At 49.1% G+C, this 26434-nt stretch overlaps 1 protein-coding gene across 3 annotated transcripts in view; it reads right to left on the bottom strand.

Annotated features, from left to right (window-relative positions):
• The window catches only part of ERGIC1 (endoplasmic reticulum-golgi intermediate compartment 1), a 169057-nt gene that overhangs the window by 33975 nt on the left and 108648 nt on the right, over nt 1-26434 (bottom strand). For all 3 annotated transcript variants that reach the window (XM_049874331.1, XM_049874330.1, XM_049874329.1), the window contains exons 6-9: nt 15178-15282; nt 10199-10259; nt 3936-4036; nt 941-1063 (exon numbers count right to left, since the gene is read on the bottom strand). In XM_049874331.1, the coding sequence (XP_049730288.1) occupies nt 941-1063; nt 3936-4036; nt 10199-10259; nt 15178-15282 (390 nt within the window). The remainder of the gene's footprint in view (nt 1-940; nt 1064-3935; nt 4037-10198; nt 10260-15177; nt 15283-26434) is intronic.

The raw sequence follows: 26434 nt of genomic DNA, 5'->3' as shown, positions 1-26434 counted from the left end.
CTCTCCCTCTCTTTCTCTCAGTCTCCTGGTTCTAGGTGCTTCTCAGTGCAGGGATCCTGAGTCCAAAGGAAGCACTCCACTCTTGGCCCTTCTTCCTTGGTGGTGGTGAGATCCTCTTTCCTCCCTCTGGGATGGCTCATTTTAAGCCTAGCGGGATGGCAAAACTGACCAATCCCTTGGGTGGGCCACAATTACCTTATCTGCACAGTCCCACCCAATCACTTGGGTGTGAGTTACAAGACCATGGTGAGAAAGGCCACACAAAAGCAACATATCACACTGTACCAACCTATTCACTGCAGGAAGTGAAAGAACCAGGACTGGATCCCTGACCTGGAATCATTATTCATTCATCTGTAGACCTCAATTTCCAAGTCTGTGAGGTAGTGAAAACCACCCTGACTCTTCCATCTCAGCTGACTCTGGCTTACCAAACATCTCCTAGGTTGATCAACTGAAGCTAGGCACTCCGACCCCAATGTTCTGACCCCAAGGACTAGATGTAACAGAAGTAACAGCACAAAAGAAAACTAACATCAGCTGCAACTACCCAGAAAAAACTGGGCTCAGTAGAGACAATGGCAAAAAAGAAAGAAGAGTAAAGGACTATCAGGGACTATAAGTGGAAATTAGATCTGGAAAAAAATGAGTTAAATCTTTCACTTTAAAATTTACACAGAAAAGGACAAACCCTGCTAAGAATCATTTTTATATAAAACAAACAAACCTGGAGAAAAATCATAAACATCTAATCAAGAGTTGCTTAAGGGATTAAATTGATTCTGTGGCATTCACTCTGGGAAATATTTTTTTGATGCCAGGTCATCAATAGGGATGCGATCCTGGTAATGTTTCTAAGCATCCTTGGGGCCGGAGCCTCAGGTATTCAGCCTGAGCTCCAGCCCAGCGGCTGCTCGTGGGGCCCTCCCTGCCCACTCACCGTGGTGATGAACCTGTACAGTGGCTGTCGTCGCTCCGTGTACTTGACGGTGATGGGGCTGAGGTCGTAGCGGAACCAGATGGCGGGGATGATGCGGCCTGTGTGGCTGTAGGCCACGTACTCCTGGGGGTAGGAAGACAAAAAGGGAGCGTGAAAATCAGAAGCACAAACTGTCTCATGGTGGTGGGGGTTGGATTCAGGAGGGTCCTGCAGAGCCCTCAAGAATGGGCTTCTTTCCTTCTCTCTGCTGTGGAGGGAGTGGATGCCACTCACAATCCCCCCCATCCACCCAGGTTCTAGGCTCTGCCCTCTGGCATCTGAATGGGCAACTCCAGCAGGGCATTTTTGACCCTTTGCTGCTTGGAAACTGACCCTATGAGCTGTAAGCAGCCCCAGAATGAAAATGGGAGTCTACAAGCAGAGACAGGAAAGGAAAAAGTATGATTTGGGCTCAGTCTGAGAAAAGGCCTATTTCCTTCTTCTTTTTATACCCTTCAACTCCTGGGTCACCCCAAATCCATTCATTGATCCAGCAACCGACTGCGGAGCTCTTGCTCTATGCTGGCCTTGTGGTGGCTGCTGGGGACCCTCAGGTGAGTAACACTGCCCCTCCCCCACAGGGGTCACTGTGCGAAGGAGACAGACACAAGAATATCCCTAACATGGCAACAGTATATGTGTGGTGATAGAGGGATGTAGAGAGCCGAGGCCTGAACGAATACCCAGTTCTCTTCAGGGGTGGGTAGAAGGCTCACCAAGGAGGGGACGCTCTGAGCTACATGTGACGGAAAAGCAGGAGTCCTGGGTGGATGGGGGGGATTGTGAGTGGCATCCACTCCCTCCACAGCAGGGAGAAGGAAAGAAGCCCATTCTTGAGGGCTCTGCAGGACCCTCCTGAATCCAACCCCCACCACCATGAGACAGTTTGTGCTTCTGATTCTCACGCTCCCTTTTTGTCTTCCTACCCCCAGGAGTACGTGTGTGTGTGCATGCGTGTGCACATGAATGTCAGATGAATGGCACTGTGGGGAGCGTGCTTCTAAAAAAAAAAAAAAAAAAACCTAAAAAACCAGAACTTGAAAGCCAGGGGACACAGCCCTCCCATAGCCCTTCCCGGTGAGGGCCACAGCAGGCACTTAAAGGAAGTTAAGGGGCTGAATTTACAGTGTCCCTTGGGCCGGTCCCTCCCTCTACCAGGCTCTTGGTGTCTCCATCTAAGTGCTTAGGGGTCTGGGATGATGACCCATGGGACTTCTCTGGTTTGGACACTTCAGAGTGCTGATAACTTCTGGGCTGGTCTCACTGGTCTGCAACAACAGGGATCATGCTGAACCACTAGGTGCCCTCAGCCCCCAATACTAGGGCCTGTGCTCACAGTGATGACACAGACCTGACAGCTTGGCTGGACCACCACTGGCCTGATGTATGCAGTGTGGCTCCCACGGCAATCTGGGGCCGGAGCCACAGAGAAAACTGAGCAAGCTGTTCCAGCCGCTGGGCTCTTGCCAGAGCCTTGGGGAAGAAGCCTTAGGCAAAGAAAGATTAGCTTTCTCCAGGAAAAGCTGATGGGGTAGGGTGACTTTCTGGGTTATAACCCAGAGCTGAGGGACAGAAACAAATAAGGAAAAAGATAGCAGTTTGAAAACATTGCCACATTTGACTACAGTCTTATGAGGTGGGTAATATTCCCATTTCCAAACGAGTGAACTGAGTAAACTATGTGACTTGTCCCAGGTCACATAGTTAGTGAAAGACTGAGTTGAGGTTTGAACCTAGGTCATGTGGTCCACAGCCCACACTCTCTCTGCTCGCCCTGCATCCACGTTCTCTCATCCATTAGATGCTGTCAGCTCTTGAGGCTCCAAAACACACTGAATAAAAGAGAGGACTCCCCTAGGAGAGTTACACTGGAACACCAACCCTTGTGGGTCAGAGCAGATGGACACCAAATCACTGAGAAAGAGTGGTTCCCAGGCTGGCAGACTCAATGGCCACTCACTCGAATAGTGGATGATGCTGTGATCAAGAATCCAGGCTCTGGAGTCCAAAAAAGAACCTATTTCCAACCCCCTCTAGGCCACTTTATAGCTCTGTGACCACCTCTCTCTGCCTCAGTGGCCAAATCTGTAAAATGGGGACAATAATAGTCTCAGCCTTGGAACTGTCATGACTCAAAAAGATGATGGCTGCAGGAAGTTTAGCATACTGCCTAGCCCATAATAAGTACTCAATGATAGCTCCTCCTCCTGCTGTTATTATTAAAATTAATTAGGCTAAACAATGTCACTTAAAGTCCTGGAACAGAAGAAAAAGGAGAGTTCTGGCGGTAAAGGTGGGCCGTGCCATCTGTCAGGGTCTAGTGCGGACACCTCTACCAACAGGCTGTGGCCATTCATGTCCCATCGGCAATGTCTTCTCCGGGGAAGCCTGAGTCTGTCTTGGCTTGAAATCACTAACTGTTGGGTCATCCCATTCCATTGCTCTGACCACGCTCTGGTTTCCATGGAGGGCTGCCTGCTCCTCCATGATGTGTGTTGCTTGCTGGGACATTCCTGTTAACAGCCAAGTAATTAACGGCCATCCTGGTGGGATTCTCCTGCCTTATGATTTTAGAAAAAATGCCTGTGCCTGAGAGCTGGAGCAGCTCCCTGGTACTGAGCAATCAGGCTCTGAGGGTGAAGGACTGGGGCCAGGTACAGGGCACAGAGATGCTTGTAACCCCTGGAACCTTTCAGGGAGGCCACCTGCCTGCTCTTCCGCAAACACATCACACCTGTATCCTGGTTAGATTTTTCCTCCCTTGACTCTGAGACCACTTTAAGCACGGGGGCTGAGCCTTCCATCTTTACCGGGAGACAGAGCCTGGCCAGAGCAGCCACAAGAAAGGCCTCCTGAATTGGACCAGAGGAAACAGAGCCAGCCACTTGTCACCTCTGCATTTCACCAGCAGAGGGCACGATTGCACATGGCTGGGCACATCCAGGGCCCCACGCACCTTGTTGGCTACCGTGTACTGGTAAGAGTACCGCTGCTTGCCATTCTTGTCCTCGTATACCGTTGGCACGATCTTCAGGATGTAGTCGTGGGAGGCAAGGGCTGCGGGAAGGACATGCAAGGTGAAGGTGGGCTATGGGGCAGCTCTTTCATTTATTACCAGGGGAATCATTCCCCACATATTCACATGTTTTCCCCTGGATACTGGGAACAGAAAGATTCCACCTCCCAGGATCTTCACTCCTGAACTGGTTATAATATTAACATTCCAGAAACAACTCAAATGTCCATCAACTCATTAAAGAATGGGTGCTGAGGGAAGAAAACCTCCAAGAGACATAAAAAAAAAAAGAGAGACATAGTTAAGTGAAAAAAACCCAGTTACAGAACAGGGAGAGTGGATAATCAATTTCCATGTATTGCGAGCAGGGGAAGATTTCTCCTATATATGTATATGTATATGTATATGTATATGTATATGTATATGTATATGTATATGTATATGTATATGTATATGTATATGTATATGTATATGTATATGTATATGTATATGTATATGTATATGTATATGTATATGTATATGTATATGTATATGTATATGTATATGTATATGTATATGTATATGTATATGTATATGTATATGTATATGTATATACACACACACATACCCACTGCCGTCGAGTTGATTCCGAATATATATATGTGTGTGTGTGTATATATATATATATATATATAAACACATACAGAAGAATTTTTTAGAAAGATGCCGGAGAAACTATTAGCAGCATTAGCCTCTGGGGAGGAAGGCAGGATTTGAGAAAAATTATATTTTTTTACTTTTCAAACAAACTGGGTTTAAGTTTTAACCAGAAAGAGTTTACCTCTCAGGAAAAGTGCATCTATGAAGAATTGATCAATTTCTCTCTGGATTTTCCATTCATGAAAGATAAATTACGTCCCTCCACTGTAGTCCTGTCATATTTCACCATAACTCTCTCCTCCCTCCTCTCCCACTGGACCAAGGAGGATGCTGAGGGCAGGGACCACGCCTTACTCAACTGTGTGTCCCCAGAGCCCCTCGCAGGGCCTGGTACGGAATGGATGTGGCAGATGCTTACTGAATGAATGGACGGATGGAAGGATGAGTGGACAGAGGCATGAATGGAGAACAGATGAATCAGCTTCTGATAAGCATGAAGTCACCGGAATTGAACACTAGGCCGACAGAATGCTGGCTCAAAGCTGCCAGTATCACCCGGGAAAGCTGTGAATTCTCTTGGGCCTCCTGAGATGCTAAGAGAAGCTCAAGGACCCTCCCATTCCTGCTTTCTAGAATCTTAGTTTGGAGACAGAAATTGAGGCCTGTGGGCTCTACTCTGAGTCTCATAGACGAGTCATTCCAGGGTCCATGGAGTCATTCTCTGTGAGAGGGCAGGGAACACAGAACGTTCACAGTCCCTGGCTTGCTCCCTCCCTGCTCTTCCTGCCCATGCTGTACCTGAGGGTGGACAGGACTTCGTAATTGGTTTTGAGACCTGACTCTCTGAAATACCTGGGAAAAAACTTGCAGCCGAGGTTAAGTCCATGAAGGCCCCCAATACTCCTTTGTTCAACCCTGCAGTGGTCCTCAGAGGCCGGGAGCACTAGATTCCCCAGTACTTAACAGGCAGACTCCTGGGCTTCATCCCCTGAGATTCCCACTCAGTGGGTCTGGGTGCAGGTGCGGCTCACAATCCACATCTTAAACCAGGAGCCCAAAGTCCACCCTTAAATCTAGTGGCCCAGATGCCCGAGGCCCCAGGTTAAAAACTCGAAGGAATGAAAGAGGAAATGCCTGACAAAAAGCATTTTCGCCCACCTCTAATACTCCTGCTACAGTGTGTATAAAATATAGGAGATCACCAAGAAAAAAAAAAAAAAATCCATTGATAAACCCACCCTCTATAGAAAACTGTGGTTAATATTCTTGTGCATAAACTGCCAGACCTTGTATACGTTTATACAAATATTTACGTTTTACTAACGTAGGATCATTCTGTACTTTGTTCTAAGAACTGAACATGACGAACCTGTTTTTCTCAAAGACGGAGGATGTAAGCTCTACAGAGGCAGTGTTTTAGTTGCTTCCATATCCCCATGCCCAGCACATTGCCTGGCACACAGTAGGTGCTCAATAAATGTTTGTGGCCTGAATGCAAGCAAGGTTCAGACACATGGCAGTCAGTGGCCACACACATTCCAACATATGTGTAGACAATGGACCAGACCAACCCTGGACTCTGACGTGGTCTCTTATTTTCATTCATGTCAACAATAACTTAATGAACACGATTTTCCTAAATTTCTGCACAATGTCTTAATTATTTCCTTAGCTTACTCTCCTATGAGTAGACTCAATGACTCATAGGGAATGATCATTCTTAAGGCCTTTGATCAACTGCAGTACAACCTGCCAATGCCCACTATTTACCCCCATGTGGGTGCCTTGTTAGCTGGCCTCTCCTAGCGGCTCCTGGCTCCAACCTGATCTAGGTAGGCTCAAAGGTCCTTCATACTCCCTCTCTCCCTTCAAACATCTTATTATGGAAACTTTCAAACATAATAAAAAACAGAGACTTGTATAACAAACCCCCATGTACCCACTGCCCCAGCTTCCACAATGATCAACACACGGCCTATCTTGTTTCATCTCTACCTTGCCACTCCTTCCCATTTTATTTTGAAGCAAATCCCAGACATCTCATTGATTCACCCATAAATATTTCAGTATGCCTCCCTAAAAGATAAGAACTCTTAAATGACAAAAACACTGTCATCATCAAAACTAAAAAGAAAATAGTCATTCCTCATTAATTTCAAATACTGAGAGAGGGTTCAAATTTCTATTTACAAATGTCACATATATGCATGTGTGCATTTGTACATACATATACATACACATATACATTTATATACATGTTGTTGCTGTTGCTAGTTGCTGTCAAGTCGATTCTGGCTCATGGTGGCGCCATGTGTGCAGAGTAAAACTGTACTTCATAGGGTTTTCAAGGCTGTGACCTTTTGGAAGCAGATAGCCAGGATCTACTTCTGAGGTGCCTCTGGGTGTGTTTGATCCACCAGCCTTTCGGGTTAGTAGTTCAGCACTTAACCATCTGCACCACCCAGGGATTCCTTATATATACACTGAAAACAAACAAACAAACCCATTGGCGTCTCGAGTCAATTCTGACTCATGGCGATCCCAAGCGTTATAGAGTAGAACTGCTTCGAAGGCTTTTCTTAGCTGTAATCTTTATGGAAGCAGATTACCAGGCCTTTCTTCCCCCGTGCTGCTGGGTGGGTTCAAACCGTCAACCTTTAAGTTAGTAGGTGAACACAAACCGTTTGCGCCACCCAGGAACATATACATACACATATGTGTATGGATCATTCTGACTCATGGCAACTGCATGTGTGTCAAGAGAACTGTGCTCTATAGGGTTTTCGATGGCTGATTTTTTAGATGTAGATTGCCTTGCCTTTCTTCCAAGGTGCCTCTGGGCGAATTCAAACCTCCAGTCTTTTGGTTAGCAGCTGAGTGTGTTAACCGTGTTCACCACCCCGGGACTCCTTCATATACATACATATGTATACATATATACCAAACTTGTTTTGACACCCCAGTCGCTATGGGGCACGTTCCACGTTCCACCTTAGCTTCTGTCCTAGCGAACTGGTTCCTGATGTAGCTCAAGATGACAGTGACGATGCGAATGGCTAACATATATTGAGCATTCACTGTGACCTAGGCTGTGCCCTGAAGCCTTTACATGCTCTCATTAATCCTCACAGCAAGGCTGTATAAGATCTTCTCCCCACTTTACAGATGCAGAGGTATTAAACGACTTCCCCAAGATCACAGGCCTGGGCCACAGGAGCAGGGACTGCAGAGGCCGAAGTCCTCATTGTCACACTGTACCGCCATCTGACAGGGGCTCCCCACGGCAGCCTCCAGAGTGGGACAGTTAGCGCCTCTTACCATCTATGATATACTTATTGTACAGGGACAGAGTAGTGGACAAAGCAGGCAGAGTCCCTGAGTTCATGGAGCTTATGTTCTAGCTGAAGAGACAGCCCAGAAACAGAAAATTGAAAGAACCAGATCATTTCAGAGAGCAGAGGCATGTGTTAGGGAGAACACGTTTGTTAGTACAAATGGGGGTTACTTTAGGTAGGATGGTCAGGAAGAGCCTCCCTGAGGTGGTGACATCTGAGCTGAGACCTGGAGGACAAGCTGCAGCCAGCACGGAAAGACCTGGGAGCCAAGAGAACTGCAAATACAAAGGCCCGAGGGGATACCGAGCTTGGGAGCTGAGCACTTGAACCCAGCCCTCCTTCTGACTTTCTGTTGCCTGATTCTATACACTATTCTTTCTACTGAAGCCAGCCTGTGATGGCTTTTGTCACCAGCCCAGAGCAGGCACAGTTTTCTGCCTAAACCCTCTATCTGCTCTCACACTCTGGGCCTTTCTAGCTGGATCCTCTCCCACTACCAAGCAGCTGCGGGTCCTCGCCAAATGCAAGCGCGTGTGGATGGTCACCTTGGGACAGCACACTGCCTTACACAAGAAGGGCAAGGACTACACCACTGTATGGAGAGTCACCAACCTCTACTATAATCGGACATTTGCATTAAAACGAGAAGGAGGTGCCATGTGTCAAAAAGGAGGTATTCTTTTATACTCCAACGTTGCTGCCTGGGTGGTACAAAGGGTCACTATGCCTGGCTGCTACCCACACGGTTGGAGGTTTGAGTCGACCTAGACATGCCTCCAGCGAAAGGCCTGGTGACCTACTTCCAAAAATCAGCCGTTGGAAACCCTACGAAGCACAGTTCTACTCTGACACACGTGGGTCACATGAGTCGGAGTCGACTGGATGACGAGTGGCTTGGTTTCTGTAGCCTGAATGGGTTCGGATTCAGCTGGAAAGCAACTAAGCAACATGAGACAAATGCCATAAATACCTGCAGCAGTCCTGTGATGGCGAAAAAGTAGAACAGAACTTTTTAATGAAAATTCCTGACTAAAGCGTGGCAGAGCTGCTAGCTGTGCAACTCCGCGACAATGGAAAGTATAAAAATGGTGGTTATGAAATAGCGTCAAGTACAAAAATCAGAACGGAAACTGCTACTAATGGTTTGAAAAATGACTTCTACTCATGGACAAGGACTCGAAGGGGCACAGAGAAGTGAAAAGTTTGATTTGTTGGGGTATACTTCAGGGATGAATGTACAAGGGTCTAAGACCCCAGGTGTATGCATACAAATAGAAGGTGTGTGTGCACATGTGTAGGTGTGTGTGTGTAGAAAGGTGTGTGTGTGTGCATGTGTAGGTGTGTACATGTGTAGGTGGGTGTGTGTGCGTGCAAGTAGGCATGCACACATGTGGGTAGGTGTGTGTGCATGCATGTAGGTGTGCACAGGTGTGGGTAGGTGTGTGTGCATGCATGTAGGTGTGCACAGGTGTGGGTGTGTGTGCATACATGTAGGCGTGCACAGGTGTGGGTATGTGTGTGTGCATGCACGTAGGTGTGCACACCTGTGGGTATGTGTGTGTGCATGCATGTAGGCATGCACAGGTGTGGGTGTGTGTGTGCATGCATGTAGGTGTGTACACATGTGGGTGTGTGTGTGCAAGTAGGCATGCACATGTGTGCATGCATGTTTTAGGTGTGCACACCTGTGGGTGTGTGCATGCATGTAGGTGAGCACATGTGTAGGTATGTGTGTGTGCATGCATGTAGGTGTGCACACCTGTGGGTATGTGTGTGTGCACGCATATAGGTGTGCCCATGTGTAGGTACACATGCATGCAGGCACACTATGCCTATGTGGAGACCAGGTGGTGTCTCTTGAATCCGGGCCAAGGTGCTGAGGTGCAGGGAGCCGAGGAGGGAAAGGTCTCAGGGAGGAGCCACTCACAGGTGGGGTGAGGGAGGGGTGCCCAAGGTGGCCAGACCTGAATGGGGGTGAGGCCTGATCAAGCCACCTGCAGACCTGTTCTCATGGTGCAACATGGAGCTGGAACGAGCCCTGGCTCTGCCATCAGTCCCTGTGGGGTCTTAGGTGATTATCTCAATGGGGTAACTCTACTGCCCCCCAGGCCAGCTGTGGGAAGGGAGCGAGGCGATGTCCAGAAAGTATGATCAGCGAGTGTCTGGTGCACGTTCCCTCCCTGCCCTCCTTCCGCCTGCTCTATTGGGGCTGCAAGGCAGGATACTTACGGTTGGAGTGGAGTCTGTCTGCTCCCCCGAGAGCGTTGAATGCCCCCTGGACGTTCTGGACCTGTGGAGAAGCCCAGAGAGCAGACTGTCACCAGGAGGTCCAGTGTGGGGAACCAGGAAGGTACAGCCTAGCCTGGGGAGGCCCCGGGGCCTTGCCGTGTGTAAATGGGGACCCAGCAGGCCCATCTCAGAGAGAATTGTGGGGAACAAGATATGGAGCAGGATGGCACACAGTAGGCACTGGTTTGCTACCTTACTATGTGCCATCTCTGTCCTGGGTTGTTGTTAGTTGCTGTCGACTTGGCTCTGAATCATGATGACCTTCTGTATAAAAGAATAAAACATCGCCCAGGCCTTTACCATCTTCCAGCACGATACTGGACGACGTTCTGTTGTGATCCAAAGGGTTTTCACTGGCTGACTTTTGGAATTAGATCACCAGGCTTTTCTTCCTAGCCTGTTTTAGTCTGGAAGCTCTGCCGAAACCTGTCTACCATGTGACCCTGATGGTAGTTGAAATACCGTTGGCATAGCTTCCGGCATCAGAGCAGCATGCAAGCCACTTGATATCATCTCATTGAATGCCCCTAATGATGTATCAGTGGGCCCATTTTATAGAAGAGCAAACCAAGGCTTGGAGAAGCACTGAAACTTGTTGAAGGTCCTGCGGCTGCTAAGTTGCTGAGCCAGGCACTTAATCCAGGCCTGTCTGACTCCAAGCCTGAGCTTTTTCCAATAAGCCATGCAGAAAACTCAGGCGAAGATGGATCTGGGTCCCAGCATGCTCTTCCTGAGACCTACAGCCCTCTGAGAGGCCACTTGAGAAGCCCAGGGCAGGGGTGGCCCAGAATTGCTGGCCTTGTTGTTTTCTGCAGAAAACACAGCAGTTGTGAAGAGGCCCCTCCTCACAGCAACCAGTGGGGCTGTGTCCTCCTGCAGGGGCCGTTGTAGCACACAGGCCTCACGGCCTCATTCCTCCCCTCCCCATAGGACTGATGGGAAACAAGGCCAGCCTCAAGGAGCATCTAAAGCTGGACAAGGCAGGCACAGCACAGGGACATCATACCACTGGCACAGTGAACAGGGCTTACTGAGCTAGATGGAGTTCCTGGGTGGTGCAAGCAACGTATCTGATGCTGAACAGGTTTCAGCAGTGCTTTCAGACTAAGGTGGACCAGGAAAAATGCCTGGTGATCTATTTCTGAAAATCAGCTACTGAAAACCCTATGAGTCACAATGATCCAATCCACAACTGATTATGGGCATGGTAGAGACAGGCAGCGCTTCACCCCATTGTGCATGGGGTCTCCATGAGTCAGGGGCTGACTCAACAGCAGCTAACGACAACAACAACAGATGACTAAGCATAAGGTTGTTGCTTTCCCTGTTAAGGACACCTGCACACAACAGTGCAAGACGGCTGCCTCTCTCTCCCCAGCCCCACCTCCTCGTCTCTCCCCTCTACCTGCCTCAGGCGAGCCTTTATCATCGCAGGCCTGGGATTGCAGCCCCGCCCTCACGTCCCTGCCTCCAGTCTTGCCTCGTGGATCTGTCTTCCTCACAGCAGATGAGGTGCTCTTTCTACGTAAGACATACTCTGACCCAGGCAGCCCCACCTTCCTGAATCTGACACGAGTCTCCTGCCCCACATGTCAGGTGGACACTCCTGAGCCCTCTCAGGCAGCTTTGCTCAGCCCTCCTTTCCCGGCCTGCTGGTATCACTCTGGGGTCAGGGACATCTGTTGACTATTTTTCTGAAAGTAACCTTGATGTTTGAAAATGACCAGTTGGGTGTGTCACACAGCACGTGCTCTAGGGGACGGGTGATGTGTGAGACGCCCCCTGTGTGGGACCTGCTTCCCTGTCCTGTCCCTAACCAAAACAGTCTCACCCTGAAGGCTTTGGCTAGGTGTCACCTCCTCTGGGAAGCCCTCCCTGACCTCCCAGGCCAAGGGGTACCCACCCCAACATCCCGTGCTTCTGTTATCCTTAGTACTCCTTGCTCTGTCACTACTACCACTTGCTGCTGAGTCGACTCTGACTCACGGCGACCCCTGGTGCGTCGAAGTAGAACTGCACACCACAGCATTTTCATGGCTGATTTTTCAGCAGTAGATCCCCAGGCATTTCTTCTGAGGCACCTCTGAGTGGACTTGAACTCCTAACACATCAACCTTTTCACCACCCAGGGAGTTCCTTGCTCTATAGTATGTTTATTTACATTTTATTTCTTTTTCACTTGAGGGTGAGGACTTTGTATTTATTGTTTATTTATCACTAGAACCCCAGGACCTGGCTCAGAGCCTGGTGCAGGGCAGAAATTTCCAGAGGGTCCGATGAATACACTTCTGTATGAAGCACAGTAAAGGAAGACCTGGGCACAGACATACCTGGGTTTCTTGCAAGCTGTGTGACCGTGGGGAAGTTACCCAACTGCTCTGACCCAGCTTCCTCATCAGAAAAAATAAATCCCATTGAGCACCCTTGAGGAAGTTTTTGTGGGATTAATCGAGGCCTCATCCACAACGCTGCTCTCTCAGTGAGAAAGTGCCCTGCAGGTTGAAGGTGTCAAAGGCTCCCTGTGCGGAAGTTCGGTGGCGTGGTGCAGAGACTGCCTTCGAATCCTAGCTGTGCCACTGATGGGCTGCATGGTCTTGGGCACAGGACACCTGCTCTGTGCCTCAGAGGCCCATGTGCACACTGGGGTTCACAGTGCCAGGGCTGTTGTGAGGATTTGGTGAGCAGATTGATGGGGGCAAAGGCAGCTAGGGTGCTGCCCAACGCTCAGTACATGAAGGGCCCTTGGCCCCACTGTCTGCCTGCATTTTGTCAGCCCCCATCCCACTGCAAGTGGTGACCATCCCACACGTCTGTCTCCTCCACTGCAGTGAGCCCCTCAAGGATCGGCAAGGGATTTTATCCTGCAGGTCCTGGCATGGAGCAAAGGCAAACATCAGCAAGAACGCCAGTCATGGCAACAGCTACCTTCTTTGGCCACTGACCCTGCCAGGCATTGGTCTGTGAGCTTTATGTGGACTACTCATTGCATCCTCACAACAACCCTAAGAAACAGGTACTATTATTGTCCCCATTTTATAGATGACGTAAATGAGGCCCAGAAAGAATAAATAATTTGCCCGAGGTCATGCAACTAGTAAGTGGTGGAGCCAGGATTTGAATCCAGAAAGGCAGGCTTGGGAACCCATGTTCCCAGCCTCTACACAACAGTCCCTTGGCTGGAGGGGTCAGAGGTGAATTCTGTAAGACTTTGCCTGCAGGGAGTGAGTGTAGTCCTGGGCAGGCTGTGCTTCACTGTGTGTGTGGATAGAGAGTCTGGCCTTCTCTGTTCCTAAATAATGTCTTCATAAGGAGAACCTCTGGGCTGCCAGGGGGAATGAAAAGGCGGTGACCAGGCTGCTCAGGGGAAGAAAGCACGAGCAATCTGCATCAAGTGGAAAAAGGAAGTGTGAGTGTGAGTGTACTCGAGGGACAGCATAAACTCAGGTATGGGAGATGGAGAGGCAGTACCTGGACGTAAGCCCAGGCTCTGAAACAGACAAGCTGTGTAACAGGCTGTACTCAACCTGTGCCTCAGTTTTTTCATCTGTAAAATGGGACAGTAACAGCACCTATCTCTTGGGTTGCTGAGAGACTCAAAGAAGACAGTGCTTATGAAGCACAGTGCTTGGCACACAGAAAGCATTCAACCCATATCAAGTGTTACTGCTGCCAGCAGATGGCTATATGTGGCATATGTGAGTGAACGGGGCAGTGTGGGCATGAGTGTGATGCATGAGTCTATATTTGAGAGGTTCCAGCCTGGGCGAGTCTGCTTAGGTCTCCAGGGGGTGCATGTAAGGAGGACTGGGGAACGTCAGTGAGCGTGTGGGGAATGTTGTTGAGCATGCCGTACATCGGTGAGCGTGCCACATACCGGGTGTGTCAGTGTGCATGCCTGAGTGTGTACGTGTGCGCGGGGTGTGTGTTCAGGGATGAGTCTGTGCACACGTCTTGGAGTGCACGTACAAGCATGTGTATATCAGGCACATCGAGTGGCTATGCCAGTCTGCACAGACGTGTACACAGACGTGTCATAACGGTGCTTGTGTGTGTGCTTGTGGGACCGCATGGGCCCACGTGGACACCACCAGCTGGGGCGCACCCACCGAGCACCCTCAGCTAGGGATAGGAATGGCATTGCGCATGGCTTGGGGTCAGGATGCCAGCTTGGCCACATCATAGCAACGCAGCCTGCAGCAATCATGTCCCCTTTCTCAGCCTCACCTCTCTGGGAAACAGACTCTACATTCAGGACAGCTGTGGGGAGTGGAGGAGCGAAAGAACATCAGAACCCTCACCGCAGCTGCAGCGAGCAGGGGGTGTTTGGTTCTTTACTGCACACTCACAGGGGAGGAAGAGCCCTGCTGGAGCTGCTGCCATGCAGAACCCGCCAACAGCAGCTCCGGGGTGTCTGCTTGAACATGATAGCAACACGCGACTCGGGATACTTTCATTTACCACGTCATCCCTGGTTATTGGATGCAGGCACTGAGCAGGGTGCAAGAGATGGCTGTGAAGGGCAATGAGTTGGACTCTGGGGTCAGACAGACTACCTGCTTGGGGGCCCTGGGTGAATGACTTCCCTGGCCTAGCCTCCGCGTCTGTAAAATGGGTGCTCCACTGACCTGGGCTGCAGTGAGAAGGACTCACAAATGCAGGGAAAACTCTGGCCCTTAGTCCTTGCTCATTAACAGTGAGTCCCTGGCCCCCAGGCCATGGGGCTCAACCCAAGGTTCCTAGTCTAGTGCAGTCGAAGCTGCAGCTGCTATACTCAAAGGGAATAATAGTCAATGTAGCAGAGCCACTGATGGAGCAGGTGTCCCTTCAGAAGACTCCCCCTGTGCCCAGAGTGAGAAACCGGCAACACAGCCCCTGCATGCCCACCCCCAGCCATGCTGCCCTGCGTGTTCCCTGCTCACCTGCAGCGTGTCCCCAAAGGAGAGCTTGTGGATGACATGCGTCATGTCCGGGTTCTGTGGCTGGGCTGTGGCGCTGTGTGTGGACACATGGAAGTTGCCCGGGACCTGGGGAGAAATGCATGCTTCATGTGTTTGGTCGACTACCCCAGAGGATGGGGTGCAGGGCTGGATGCTGGGTGTGGATCCCAGCTTGGATATTTTCTAGCTGTGTGACTCTAAGGGAGTCATTGCCCTTCTCTGAGCCTCAGCTTCCTCATCTGTAGAATGGGGCAACAGTAGTAGCTACCCAGAGAGGTGCCGGCAGCTACCCAGTGAGAAAATGTGTGTAAAGCGCCCAGCATGGCAGACTGGCAGCTGCTCACCATCAACCTTTATGGATTCTGGGCTGCTGGACCAACAGTAGGTTGGGGGATGACCCTTGGGCCTGCAGACCAATAGGGGCTTCCTTGAGGCCCAAATCAAGATTATCTCCCCACCAACTTTGTCTCGTCATCCTAGACTGTCAGATCCCCAAAGGCAGGACTACGAGAGCCTCATTTCCTCCCTTGGGTCTGAAAACCCTTGCAGAGCCTAGCCTGTGAAAGGTGCTGAATAAACATCTGTGGAAGGAAGGATGCTGATGGTAACAGTGTGCGAGGGGGCCCACGGATTCTCCCGTGCCTCCCTGCATCAGCAAAAGGCCCTTCCATCCTTCCAGCTGGTCAGACCAAAAGCCCTGGTGTCATCCTGGACTCTTCTCTCCTGCTCACACCTCACGTCCTATCAGCTCCACCTTCAGAGGATACCCAGCACCTGGCCTCTCCTCAACCCTCCACTGCTCCCCTGGCCCAAGGCCTTCTCTTGACTGGACACTGGCAGCAGCCTCCTCACTGGGCTCCCAGCTTCCGCCCTTGTCTCCCATCCCAGGCCTTCCGTCAACAGCAGCCAGAGGGACCCTTTTAACCCGTGTTTGATCTTGTCTCTCCTCTGCTCAGTACCCTCCATGGTTTCCGCTTCTCTCTGGGTAGAATCCCAGGTCTTCACAGTGGCCCACAAAGCCAGGTATGCTCTGGCCATCTGGATGCTCCCTCTGATCTCGTCTCCTGTGCTCTGTCCTCTGTGTACTCCCTGGTCATGCTGGCCTCCTGCTGTTCCTGAAGCAGTGGCCAGCACCGTCACCTCAGGGCCTTTGTACCTGCTGCTCACCCTTCCTGGAACCTTCTCCACATGGCTCTCCTCACCTCCCTGTCTGAAAGCATACACCCTCCCCACTTTCCCCTTACCCTGATTTACTTTTCTCCAGAGCACTTGGCATTGGCTGGCATCCTGTCTTCTTCTCATCTGTTTCCTCCCACTAGAATGTGAATTTCATGCTAGTAGTGATTTTTGTCTGTTTTGTTCCCTGACATATTTCCCAGACCAAGGCACAGAGAAGGTGCTCAATAAACGAATGGCATTTAATCCTTAAAACAGACTCTTTAAGTTAGCAACTTGACAATCCTCATTCCACAGAAGAAGAAACTAAGGTTCACAGTAGTGAAGAAACTTGCTGAGGTCATGTGCGAAGTAAGCTGTAGAGCCAAAGTTTGAACTCATGTCTTCAGCACTACACGATATACTTACCCATGATGCCTAGAGGCCATTTGCTACAGATGGCCCATGGGGCCAGTTGTTCAGGAGGTGCCGGGTGTGGGGAGATGACCCAGACAAGAGCCTGGCCCTAGGCGTGCACCTAGCCTACTTCAACAGACTTGGGACAGACGAAAGCCCAAGTGATCCACTCTGGGCCAGAGGGATACACAGACTGTGTGGACCATGGAGTGGACCTCTGACTTAGCAGGGTATAGGGTGGGCTCAAGAAGGGTTTCTCAGGGGAAAGAACACACTATACTGAGGCTCCAAAGGTGAGTCTCCATCAGCCAGGAAGAGGAAAGGCACCTGGGCAGAGGGAACAGCAGGAACAAGTGTGGAGGCCAGAGACTGCCCGGTGTGGGGGTGTGTTTAAGGAACAGGAAGAGTTTGGTATTGCTGAACCCAAACCAAAAACCAAATCTGCTGCCGTCGAGTAGATTCCAACACATGGTGCCCCTATAGGACAGAGTAGAACTACCCCACAGGGTTTCCGAGGAGTGGCTAGTGGATTTGAACTGCTGACCTTCTGGTTAGCAGCTAAATTCTTAACCACTAGAGCTCCTGAGGAGCCTTAGGCAGGTTAATAACCACTCTGTGCTTTGGTTTCCCCACCAGCAAAATGGGAATCATAACCACAAATGGTTACTGGGAAGATTAAACTAAGGGATGCATGCAAAGCAGTTGGCTGCTGGTATTGCGTTGAGTTTGCAGAATGAACACAAGTTTGTCATCAGAGCAATAGCAAAGGGCCTTCCCAAAGTAGGACTGGCACGTACAAAGACAGGGTGATGGGGAAAGGCCCACTGTGTTTTTTTGTTTCTATTCCTTCATTTTTACTTACATAAATAATACCTGGATACATTTTCCTTATAAAAATTTCACGTGATACAGTTAGAACTAAGGTTCCCATTGACTACCACCTGCAGAAGTTAGGAGGCTGTTAGCCGTCCAGCGTGTGTACTTCTGGGACCTCCCCTGGACTGGGCCCTGGGCAGAGTTCAGAATGGGGTGTGGGGTCTAGGCCTCACGCTCCCGGAGTTACATGAGTCAAGGCGCTGGCTCCCGTGCACCTGCCCCCCGCTGGCTAGCCCCTCGAGGCTGTGACTCAGTAACCCGCTCCCCGCTCCACACGGAATCCATCACAGGTAGCTGACTCATGCCAGCACACGCTGGGCTGAATAACAACAAGAGGACGTTTGCAGAGCCTGTGACTTAGGAACCTACGTCAGCGTCTCTGAGGGGTTTTAAAAACATATAGCGGAGCCAGGCCCACACCCTTGCTGTGTCCTTTCCTCCTCCTGGGGGCTGGGTGATAGAAGCAGGGTCACTGCGTCGTCCTCGTGAGGCTGCTGGGGGCTGCCTGTGCAGCTCAGAACATGCAAACTGTGACATCTGGCTGTGGGCCGACTTCCTGATGGCTGGATAAGGAGCCGCAGGGCAAATCTGAGTCTGATGCTGGGAGCTATGGAGTGGGGGGCAGCTGCTGACCTCCGTCACCACAGCATGCTGTCATTGTGGGCATCCATATCTGACTGCCCCTTAACTGGGGGCTCCCTGAAGGCATGAACCCCTACAAGGCAGTGGGACGTCTCCACTTGCTCTGTTATGAATTGAATTGTGTCCCTGCAAATACGTGTCCCAACCCCTACAGCTGGGGATGTAACCCTATTTGGGGACAGGGTTTTCTTTGTTCTGTTAATGAGGCCACAGCAGTGTTGGGTGTGTCCTAAACCTAATCACTACTGAGTTAATCACTACTGAGTTAATCACTACTGAGTTAATCACTACTGAGTTATACGGAGCAGCAGAGCAGTGTAGATACAGAGCAGCAGAGCAGTGTAGATACAGAGATAGGGAAGCACAAACAGTGGAAGACAGATGTCCCGTGGAGATTGGCAAGGAACCCAGGAATGCTGGGGCTACAGAAGCTGAGACCTTCCTCCAAAGCTGACAGAGAAAGCCTTCCCCTAGAGCCGGCACCCCAAATTCAGACTTCTAGCCTCCTAAACTTTGAGGAAATAAATGTCTGTTCTTTAAAGCCCTCACCTGTAGTAACTCTGTTACAGTAACACTCGGAAATCAAGACATCAAGGATGGAGGGCAGAACGTGGCCTGAGCCGTGACCTGGAGTCTACAGATACAACCAGTTACACCACGTGTGATGGAGATGTCAGCAACAAACAGCAACAGGCGGGGGTACGGGGTGGCTCCCTGCTCAGATCCCAGCTGTGTGACCTTGAGCATGGCACTTAATCTCCCATGCCTCAGTTTCCTTAGGGTGGCTGTGAGGATGACATGAGCTAACACACATAAGGGCTGGCTGGGTACCCCATCAAGGGCAGCCATAGGCAGGGCTGGTGTGACCCTTTCATGGAATCCTGGTGGTGCCAGCGGGCGAGGTCATGGAAACAGCCCACTGAAGGGAGACAAAGAAGGCCAGAAAAGGGGCACTGACACACCTGTCCAATCCCGATGTGGTGACCCCACTTCTATTGTCCAGCCCACAGGAGGAGGAAAGGATGGGGCAAGGCTGTGGACCTGGCTCCCGCTATATGTTTTAAAACCCCTCAGAGACGCTGACAGAGGTTCCTAAGTCACAGGCTCTGCAAACCTCCCCTTGTCTTGACATGTTTTAACTTGCTCATGCCTCACCATGTGTGAGGTTGGTATTAATATCCCCATTTTACAGATAAGGAAACTGAAGCTCAGAGAAGCTAAATTGCCCAGAGTTACTCAATTGGTGGGCGTCATAGCCAGGGTTCTCGACCACAGATCTGTGACCCACAATAGCAAGGTCTCTGTACCGTGCTGTGCAGCTGCTAGCCACCCAGTTCACCTAGAGCCAGCCGGGAACCCCAACATGGTCGTCTGAGGTGGGCAGGCTGCAGCCTTGGACATGTTTGCGGAGGGGTTAAAGGGTGTGGTGGCTGGGTTGTCTCCTGTGCCCACTCAACTGGGTGCTGAGCATGTACAGCTGAACAAACGTGGCTCGCGGAGGGGTGAAAGGGTGTGGTGGCTTGGTTGTCTCCTGCACCCACTCGGCTGGGTGCTGGGCACGTACAGCTGAACAAACGTGGCTCGCGGAGGAATGAAACGGTGTGGTGGCTTGGTTGTCTCCTGCACCCACTCGGCTGGGTGCTGGGCATCCACAGCTGAACAAACGTGGTCCCCCTTGCTCACCATCTAGGGCACGCCTATTCATTTTTAAGCCTGATGAACACACCTCCCTGGGGGAGGCCCTCACAATTGAGAGGTACGTGTCTCTTTATCTTCAGTTGCCACCCCTCAGTCAGGCCTTCCCCTACAACCTGGCCTCAGTGGGCCTTCTCCCTTACCCTCCATCAAAGCACTCCATTTATCTCTCCACAGCTGCTTCATCAAACCATGCATTTCCTTGTTCGAATGTTTGCCCATGTGGTGGTCATTACTCCCAGGCACCTCCAGGGGTGGGGATCATGGTTGTTTCTCTCAGCTCTGTATGGCAGAGCCAAGCCTGAAGCCAGGAAATGGAGTAGGCACTCAAGAGCATGGACGTATGAGGGAACTGTGAGGAACTGGTAGATTGGTGCTAGAATCCTTGCCTTCCATGTGAGCGACCTGGGTTTGATTCCCAGCCAATGCACCTCGTGTGCAGCTACCACCAATCTGTCAATGGACGCTTTCGTGTTGCTATGACGCTTAATGGGCTTCCAAGGAGCTTCCAGGCAAAGAAGGGCGAGGAAGAAAGGCCTGGTGATCTACTTCCAAAAATCATGCAATGAAAACTCCATGAATCACAATAGTCCAATCTGTAACTGATGAGGGGGATGGCATGGGCCTGGCAATATTCTGCTCCACTGGGCACGGGGTTGCCATGAGTTGGGGACTGACTCGACGGCAGCTAACAACAACATGAGGGAATTAACCAAAGGAGGGACACTGGTTAAACAAAGTCAAGAAACAGGAGTCTAGGAAAAAAAAAAGTCTAGAGGAGGAAATAAACTGTAATAATAGTGTGATAAGGGCGGCAAGGGGTCAGGATGGAAGGGGACACAGGGGAAGCGGAGGAAAGGCTTCCCCAGAGGGACCCAGGTCAACTAGATCTGTGATGACCAGTGGTTCTCCAGGACAATAAAGTGGGGACTAAGAGAGATACTGGAGGCAGAGTGAAGAGCCTGGGCCCACCACCGATTCCACCCACTTACCTGGGCCTCCCCTTCAAGGCCAAGGCCTCCAGGTATAGCCTGGATCCCACTGTCTCCGTCACAAAACCCAAACCAAACCCACTGCAATTGAGCTGATTCCAAGTCAACGGCAAACAGCAACAAGTTCCCAGGTGACGCTGATGCTGACGCTGCTGGTCCAGGGCCCCACTTTTGAGTAGCTGACCTGGACTTCTGCCTTCCAGTATCACCTATCACTGATGACTCCCACATCTACATCTCTATCCTACTCTCTCCTGAACCCAGAAACATACCCCTGGCTTTCAATGTAACGTCTCCACCTAATTAATAGACAGACACCTAATGGGAATCGCAGATGCACTATGTCCAGAACTGAACTACTGATTCCTACCCTATTCCTACAGGAAATCCATGCTTCCCAAGCTTCCATATCTCAAAAAAGGGACTGCCCAGTTGTCTGTACAAAAGCCCAAGAGTTTTCTTTGGTTCTGTTCTTGCCCTCACACCCCACATCCAATCATCAGTGAGTCTTGTTGGCTCTACCTCCTAGATACATCCCTAATTTGACCACTTCTCCCCAGCTCCAGTGCTACCGCCACTGCCCACTGTCAGTGATCTCTGCTTTCAGCCCCCTCCAGCCCGCCACCCACAAGCTGCCAGAGTGCTCTTTCTAAAGCTGTGCTGTCTGATAGAACTTTCTGTGAGGGTGGAAACCTGCTGTATCTGCACTGTGCAATATGGTGGCTACTAGCCATCTGTGGGCACTGAGCACTTGATATATGGCCAGTGTGACGAAGGAACTGAATTGTATACTTGACTTCATTTTAATTAATTTAAATTTGAAAAGCATATGGCTTGTGGCTACCTGATTGAACAGTGCAGTTCTAAAGTATAAATCTGGTTATATTGCTTCCCTGCTTGAGACCCTCAAATGACTTCCCCTTTCAACCACAATAAAACCCAAATTCCTGGGTGGAGCTAATCTCCACAGACAGCCCCCAGTGAACCACGCCTCCAGGTTCCCATGCCCTTAAGGTTGTCCTCCCACACTGAACCTGGGCTGCCACGTGACTCACTTTAACCCATAAAATGCGGCAGAAGTGCTTCTCCCAGTTCCAGTCCAAGCCTTACATAGGCCTGGCAGCTTCTGCTTTAGCACTTAAGGGAGCCCTGAGCAATCACATAAGACATCCAGCTACTTGGCTAGGAAGACCACATGGAGACCATGTGGAGAGGGAGTGGCGCTGAGGCTACATGGAAAAAGACAGGTCCAGTCACCCCGGTGACCCAGCAGAGCCCAGGTTTCCAGCCATCCAGCGGGGACTGTGGAAGGGTGAGCCCACACCCCGTCTAGAAGGGATAGCTGCTCTTGGCTCCAGGCAATTGTTGCTGGTGAAATGCAGGTGCAGTGTGGCTAAGGCATCCGACTTTTCAAGAAAAGCTAGAAAACTGGACTTATTTTAAACACAAAAACTCCTGATCTTTTAATATTGGCTCTGATGTGTTTAAAAGCCGTACAGGATCAGCATAACATGTCTTTGGGCTGAATGTGGCCAGTGAGTTTGCAACCTCCACTTCAGATGCTGGAGATTAGAGGAAGGGCACTCTGGAAGGCTGGAGGAGGGAAAGCAGAAGCCAGGGATAGGAAATGGCTCTGTCTGGATGAGACCGGGAAACGGAGCTGTGGGACATGGGGTAGCCGTGTGACCTTGGACAAGATGTGTAACCTGAATTTCACTTTCCTTATCTGTTAAATGGGGCCAGCTTCAGAGAGTTATTGTGAGGATCTACTGCAAAATACCTAAAAAAGAGCTTAGAGCAGCGACAGGCATGTGCTGAGTACCCTTTGCTGGCTCTCCCAAGTATATACCTTGCCCTCATATCCTTGTCTTAGGGTCTGCAGCAAGGATGAACCTCAGAAAACTGGCTGCGGTGACAATACAGCAGTACCATATTTTCACGAGAATAATGCACATCTTCTGTGTTTGCTGGGTGCACCCTCCCCCGCCCCGCCCCAAGAGGTATTTTCATAGGCGCATATGCTCGTTATTTTTTACATGTTGCTGTGAAGAAAAATTAGCATACTGCATTTGCAAGGGCACCTCGTGGGGTGGGGGGAGGGTGTGGCTGGCAAAGAAACACAGAAGGTGTGTGTTACTTACATAAAAATACATTAATACTGAATGGCCCTTTGGAGCTGACCAGGTGCTTTCAAAATCCACCGTAGTCACTCATCCCCTTCTTTACTCCTTGTCCCAGCACTTATCACCTACTGAAATGATTTTTAGTTTGTTTATTGTCTGTCTCCACCACTCTGTTTACTGTGTATACCACTGTCGTACTATGGTGGCTTGCGTGTTGCTGTGACGCTGGAATCTATGCCACCGGTATTTCGAATACCAGCTGAGTCATCCATCGTGGGCGGGTTTCAGCAGAGCTTCCAGACTAAGACAGACTGAGAAGGAGGACCTGGTGATCTCTTTCTAAAAAAATTGGCCAGTGGAAACCTTATGGATAGCAGCAGAACACTGTCTGATACAGTGCCAGAAGATGAGCCCCTCAGGTTGGAAGGCACGCAAAAGATGACTGGGGAAGAGCCGCCTCCTCAAAGCAGAGTTGACCTTAATGACATGGATGGAGTAAAGCTTTCATCTGCTGATGTGGCACAACTTAAAATGAGAAGAAACAGTTGCAAACATCTATTAATAACTGGAATATAGAATGTACAAATTATGAATCAAGGAAATTGGAAATTGTAAAAAATGAAATGGAACACGTAAAGATCGATATCCTAGACATTAGTGAGCTGAAATGGACTGGTATTGGCCATTTTGAACTGGACAATGATATGGGAATGACAAATTGAAGAGGAATGGTGTTGTATTCATTGTCAAAAAGAACATTTCAAGATCTATCCTGAAGTACAGTGCTGTCAGTGATAGGAAAATATCCACATGCCTACAAGGAAGACCAGTTAATACGACTACTAGTCAAATTTACGCACCAACCACTAACACCAAGGATGAAGAAACTGAAGTTTTTATCAATTTCTGCAGACTAAAATTGATCAAATGTGCAATCAAAATGCATTGATAATTACTGGTGATTGGAATGTGAAAGTTGAAAATAAAGATAAAGGATTGGTAGTTGGAAGTATGGCCTTGGTGATAGAAATGATGCCAGAGACTGCATGATAGAATTTTGCAAGACCAATGACTTATCCATTGGAAACACCTTTATTCAACAACATAAATGGTGACTATATACACAGACCTCAACGGATAGAATACACAGGAATCAAATTGCCTACATCTGTGGAAAGAAACGATAGAGAAGCTGAATATCATTAGTCAGAACAAGGCCAGAAGCCAACTTCGGAAGAGAACATCAACTGCTCAAATGCAAGTTCAAGTTGAAGCTCAAGAAAATTAAAACAAGTCCACAAGGGCCAAAGTACGACCTTGAGTGTACCCTACCTGAATTTAGAGACCATCTCAAGAAAATATTTGATGCACTGAGCACTAATGACCAAAGACCAGACGTGTTATCTGGATATCATCAAGGATATCATATGTGAAAGGAACATCAAGGATATCATACGTGAAAAAAGCAAAAGGTCATTAAAAAGACAGAAAAGAAAAAAACACCAAAATAGATTTTTTTTTCAGAGAAGAGACTCTGAAACTTGTTCTTGAATGAAAAGTAGCTAAAGTGAAAGGAAAAAATGATGAAGTATGAGAGCTGAGCAAAAGATTTCAAAGGGTGGCTTAAGAAGACCTGGAGTTAGGAAACCAAAAGGGAAGAACATGCTCGGCATTCCTCAAGCTGAAAGAGTTGAAGAAAAAATTCAAGCCTGGAGTTGCAGTGATAAAGAATTCTATGGGGAAAATATTGAACGACATATGAAGCATCAAAAGAAAATAGAGGGAAAACACATTGTCACTGTACCAAAAAGAACTGGTCGATGTTCAGATATTTCAGGAGGTAGCAAATGATCAACAACTGATGGTACCGAGGGAAGAAGTCCAAGCTGCATTGAAGGCATTGATGAAAAACAAGACTCCAGGAATTGATGGAATACTAAGATGTTTCAACAAACGGATGCAAATAGAAGCGCTCACTCGTCCATGCCAAGAAATTTGGAAGACAGCTACCTGACCAACTGACTAGAAGAGATCCATATTCATGTCCATTCTAAAGAAAGGTGATCCAATGGAATGTGAAAATTATCAAACAATATCATTAATATCACATGCAAGTAAAATTATGCTGAAGATAAATTCAAGCCAGATTCAGGAGAGGATGTGGAACAAGGGATATTGTGATATCAGATGGATCTTGGCTGAAAGCAGAGAATACCATAAAGATGTTTACCTGTGTTTTATTTGCTATACAAAGGCATTTGACTGACTTGGTTATAACAAATTATGCTTAACATTGTGAAGAATGGGAATTCCAGAACACTAAATCGTGCTCATGCGTAACCTGTACATAGACCAAGAGGTGATCGTTTGAACAGAACAAGGGGATGTTGTGTGGTTTAAAGTCAGGAGAGGGGTACATCGGAGTTGTATCCTTTCACCTGTATGTTGAGCAAATACTCCAAGAAGCTGGACTACATGAAGAAGAACAGGACATTAGGATTGGAGGAAGACTTACTAACCTGCAATATGCAGATGACACAACTTTGCTTTCTGAAAATGAAGAGGACTTGAAGCATTTACTGATGAAGATCAAAGACTACAGCCTTCAGTATGAATTACATCTCAACATAGACAAAAAAGAAAGATGTCACTCTCAGGACTAAGGTGCGCCTGACCCAAGCCATGGTGTTTTCAATTGTCTCATATCCATGCGAAAGCAATGAATAAGGAAGACCGAAGAAGAACTGATGCATTTCAACTATGGTGTTAGCAAAGAATATTGAATATACCATGGACTGCCAGAAGAACAAACAAATCTGTCTTGGAAGAAGTACAGCCAGAATGTTCCTTAGAAGTGAATATGGTGAGACTTTGTCTCATGTACTTTGGACATGGTATCAAGAGGGACCAGTCCCTGGAGAAGGACACCATACTTGGTAAAGTTGCAGGTCAGTGAAAAAAGAGGAAGACCCTCGGCAGTGAATTGACACAGTGGCTGCAACGATGGGCTCAAACACAGCAATAATTGTAAGGATGGGGCAGGATCGGGCAGTGTTTGGTTCTGCTGTACATAGGGTCACTATGAGTTGGAAACGATCTGACAGTACCTAACGACATGGCCTGTTTCCCTCGCCTAGAATGTAAGGGCCACTGGAGCAAGAACGCCACCTATCTATTAAATGCAGTAGCCCCAGAGCCTAGAACCAAACCTGGAACATGTTGTTGTTGTTGTTAACTGCCATTGAGTGGGCACCCGGCTTATGGTGACCCCATGCACAACAGAATGAGACACTGCCCAGTCTGCACTATCTCCAAGATCAATTGTAGACTGAACTGTTG

This window comes from Elephas maximus, chromosome 2, assembly GCF_024166365.1.
Source record: "Elephas maximus indicus isolate mEleMax1 chromosome 2, mEleMax1 primary haplotype, whole genome shotgun sequence".
Taxonomy (NCBI): Eukaryota; Metazoa; Chordata; class Mammalia; order Proboscidea; family Elephantidae; genus Elephas; species Elephas maximus.
Note: the sequence above shows the minus strand (reverse complement) of the source record. Positions and strands in the feature narration are given on the sequence as shown.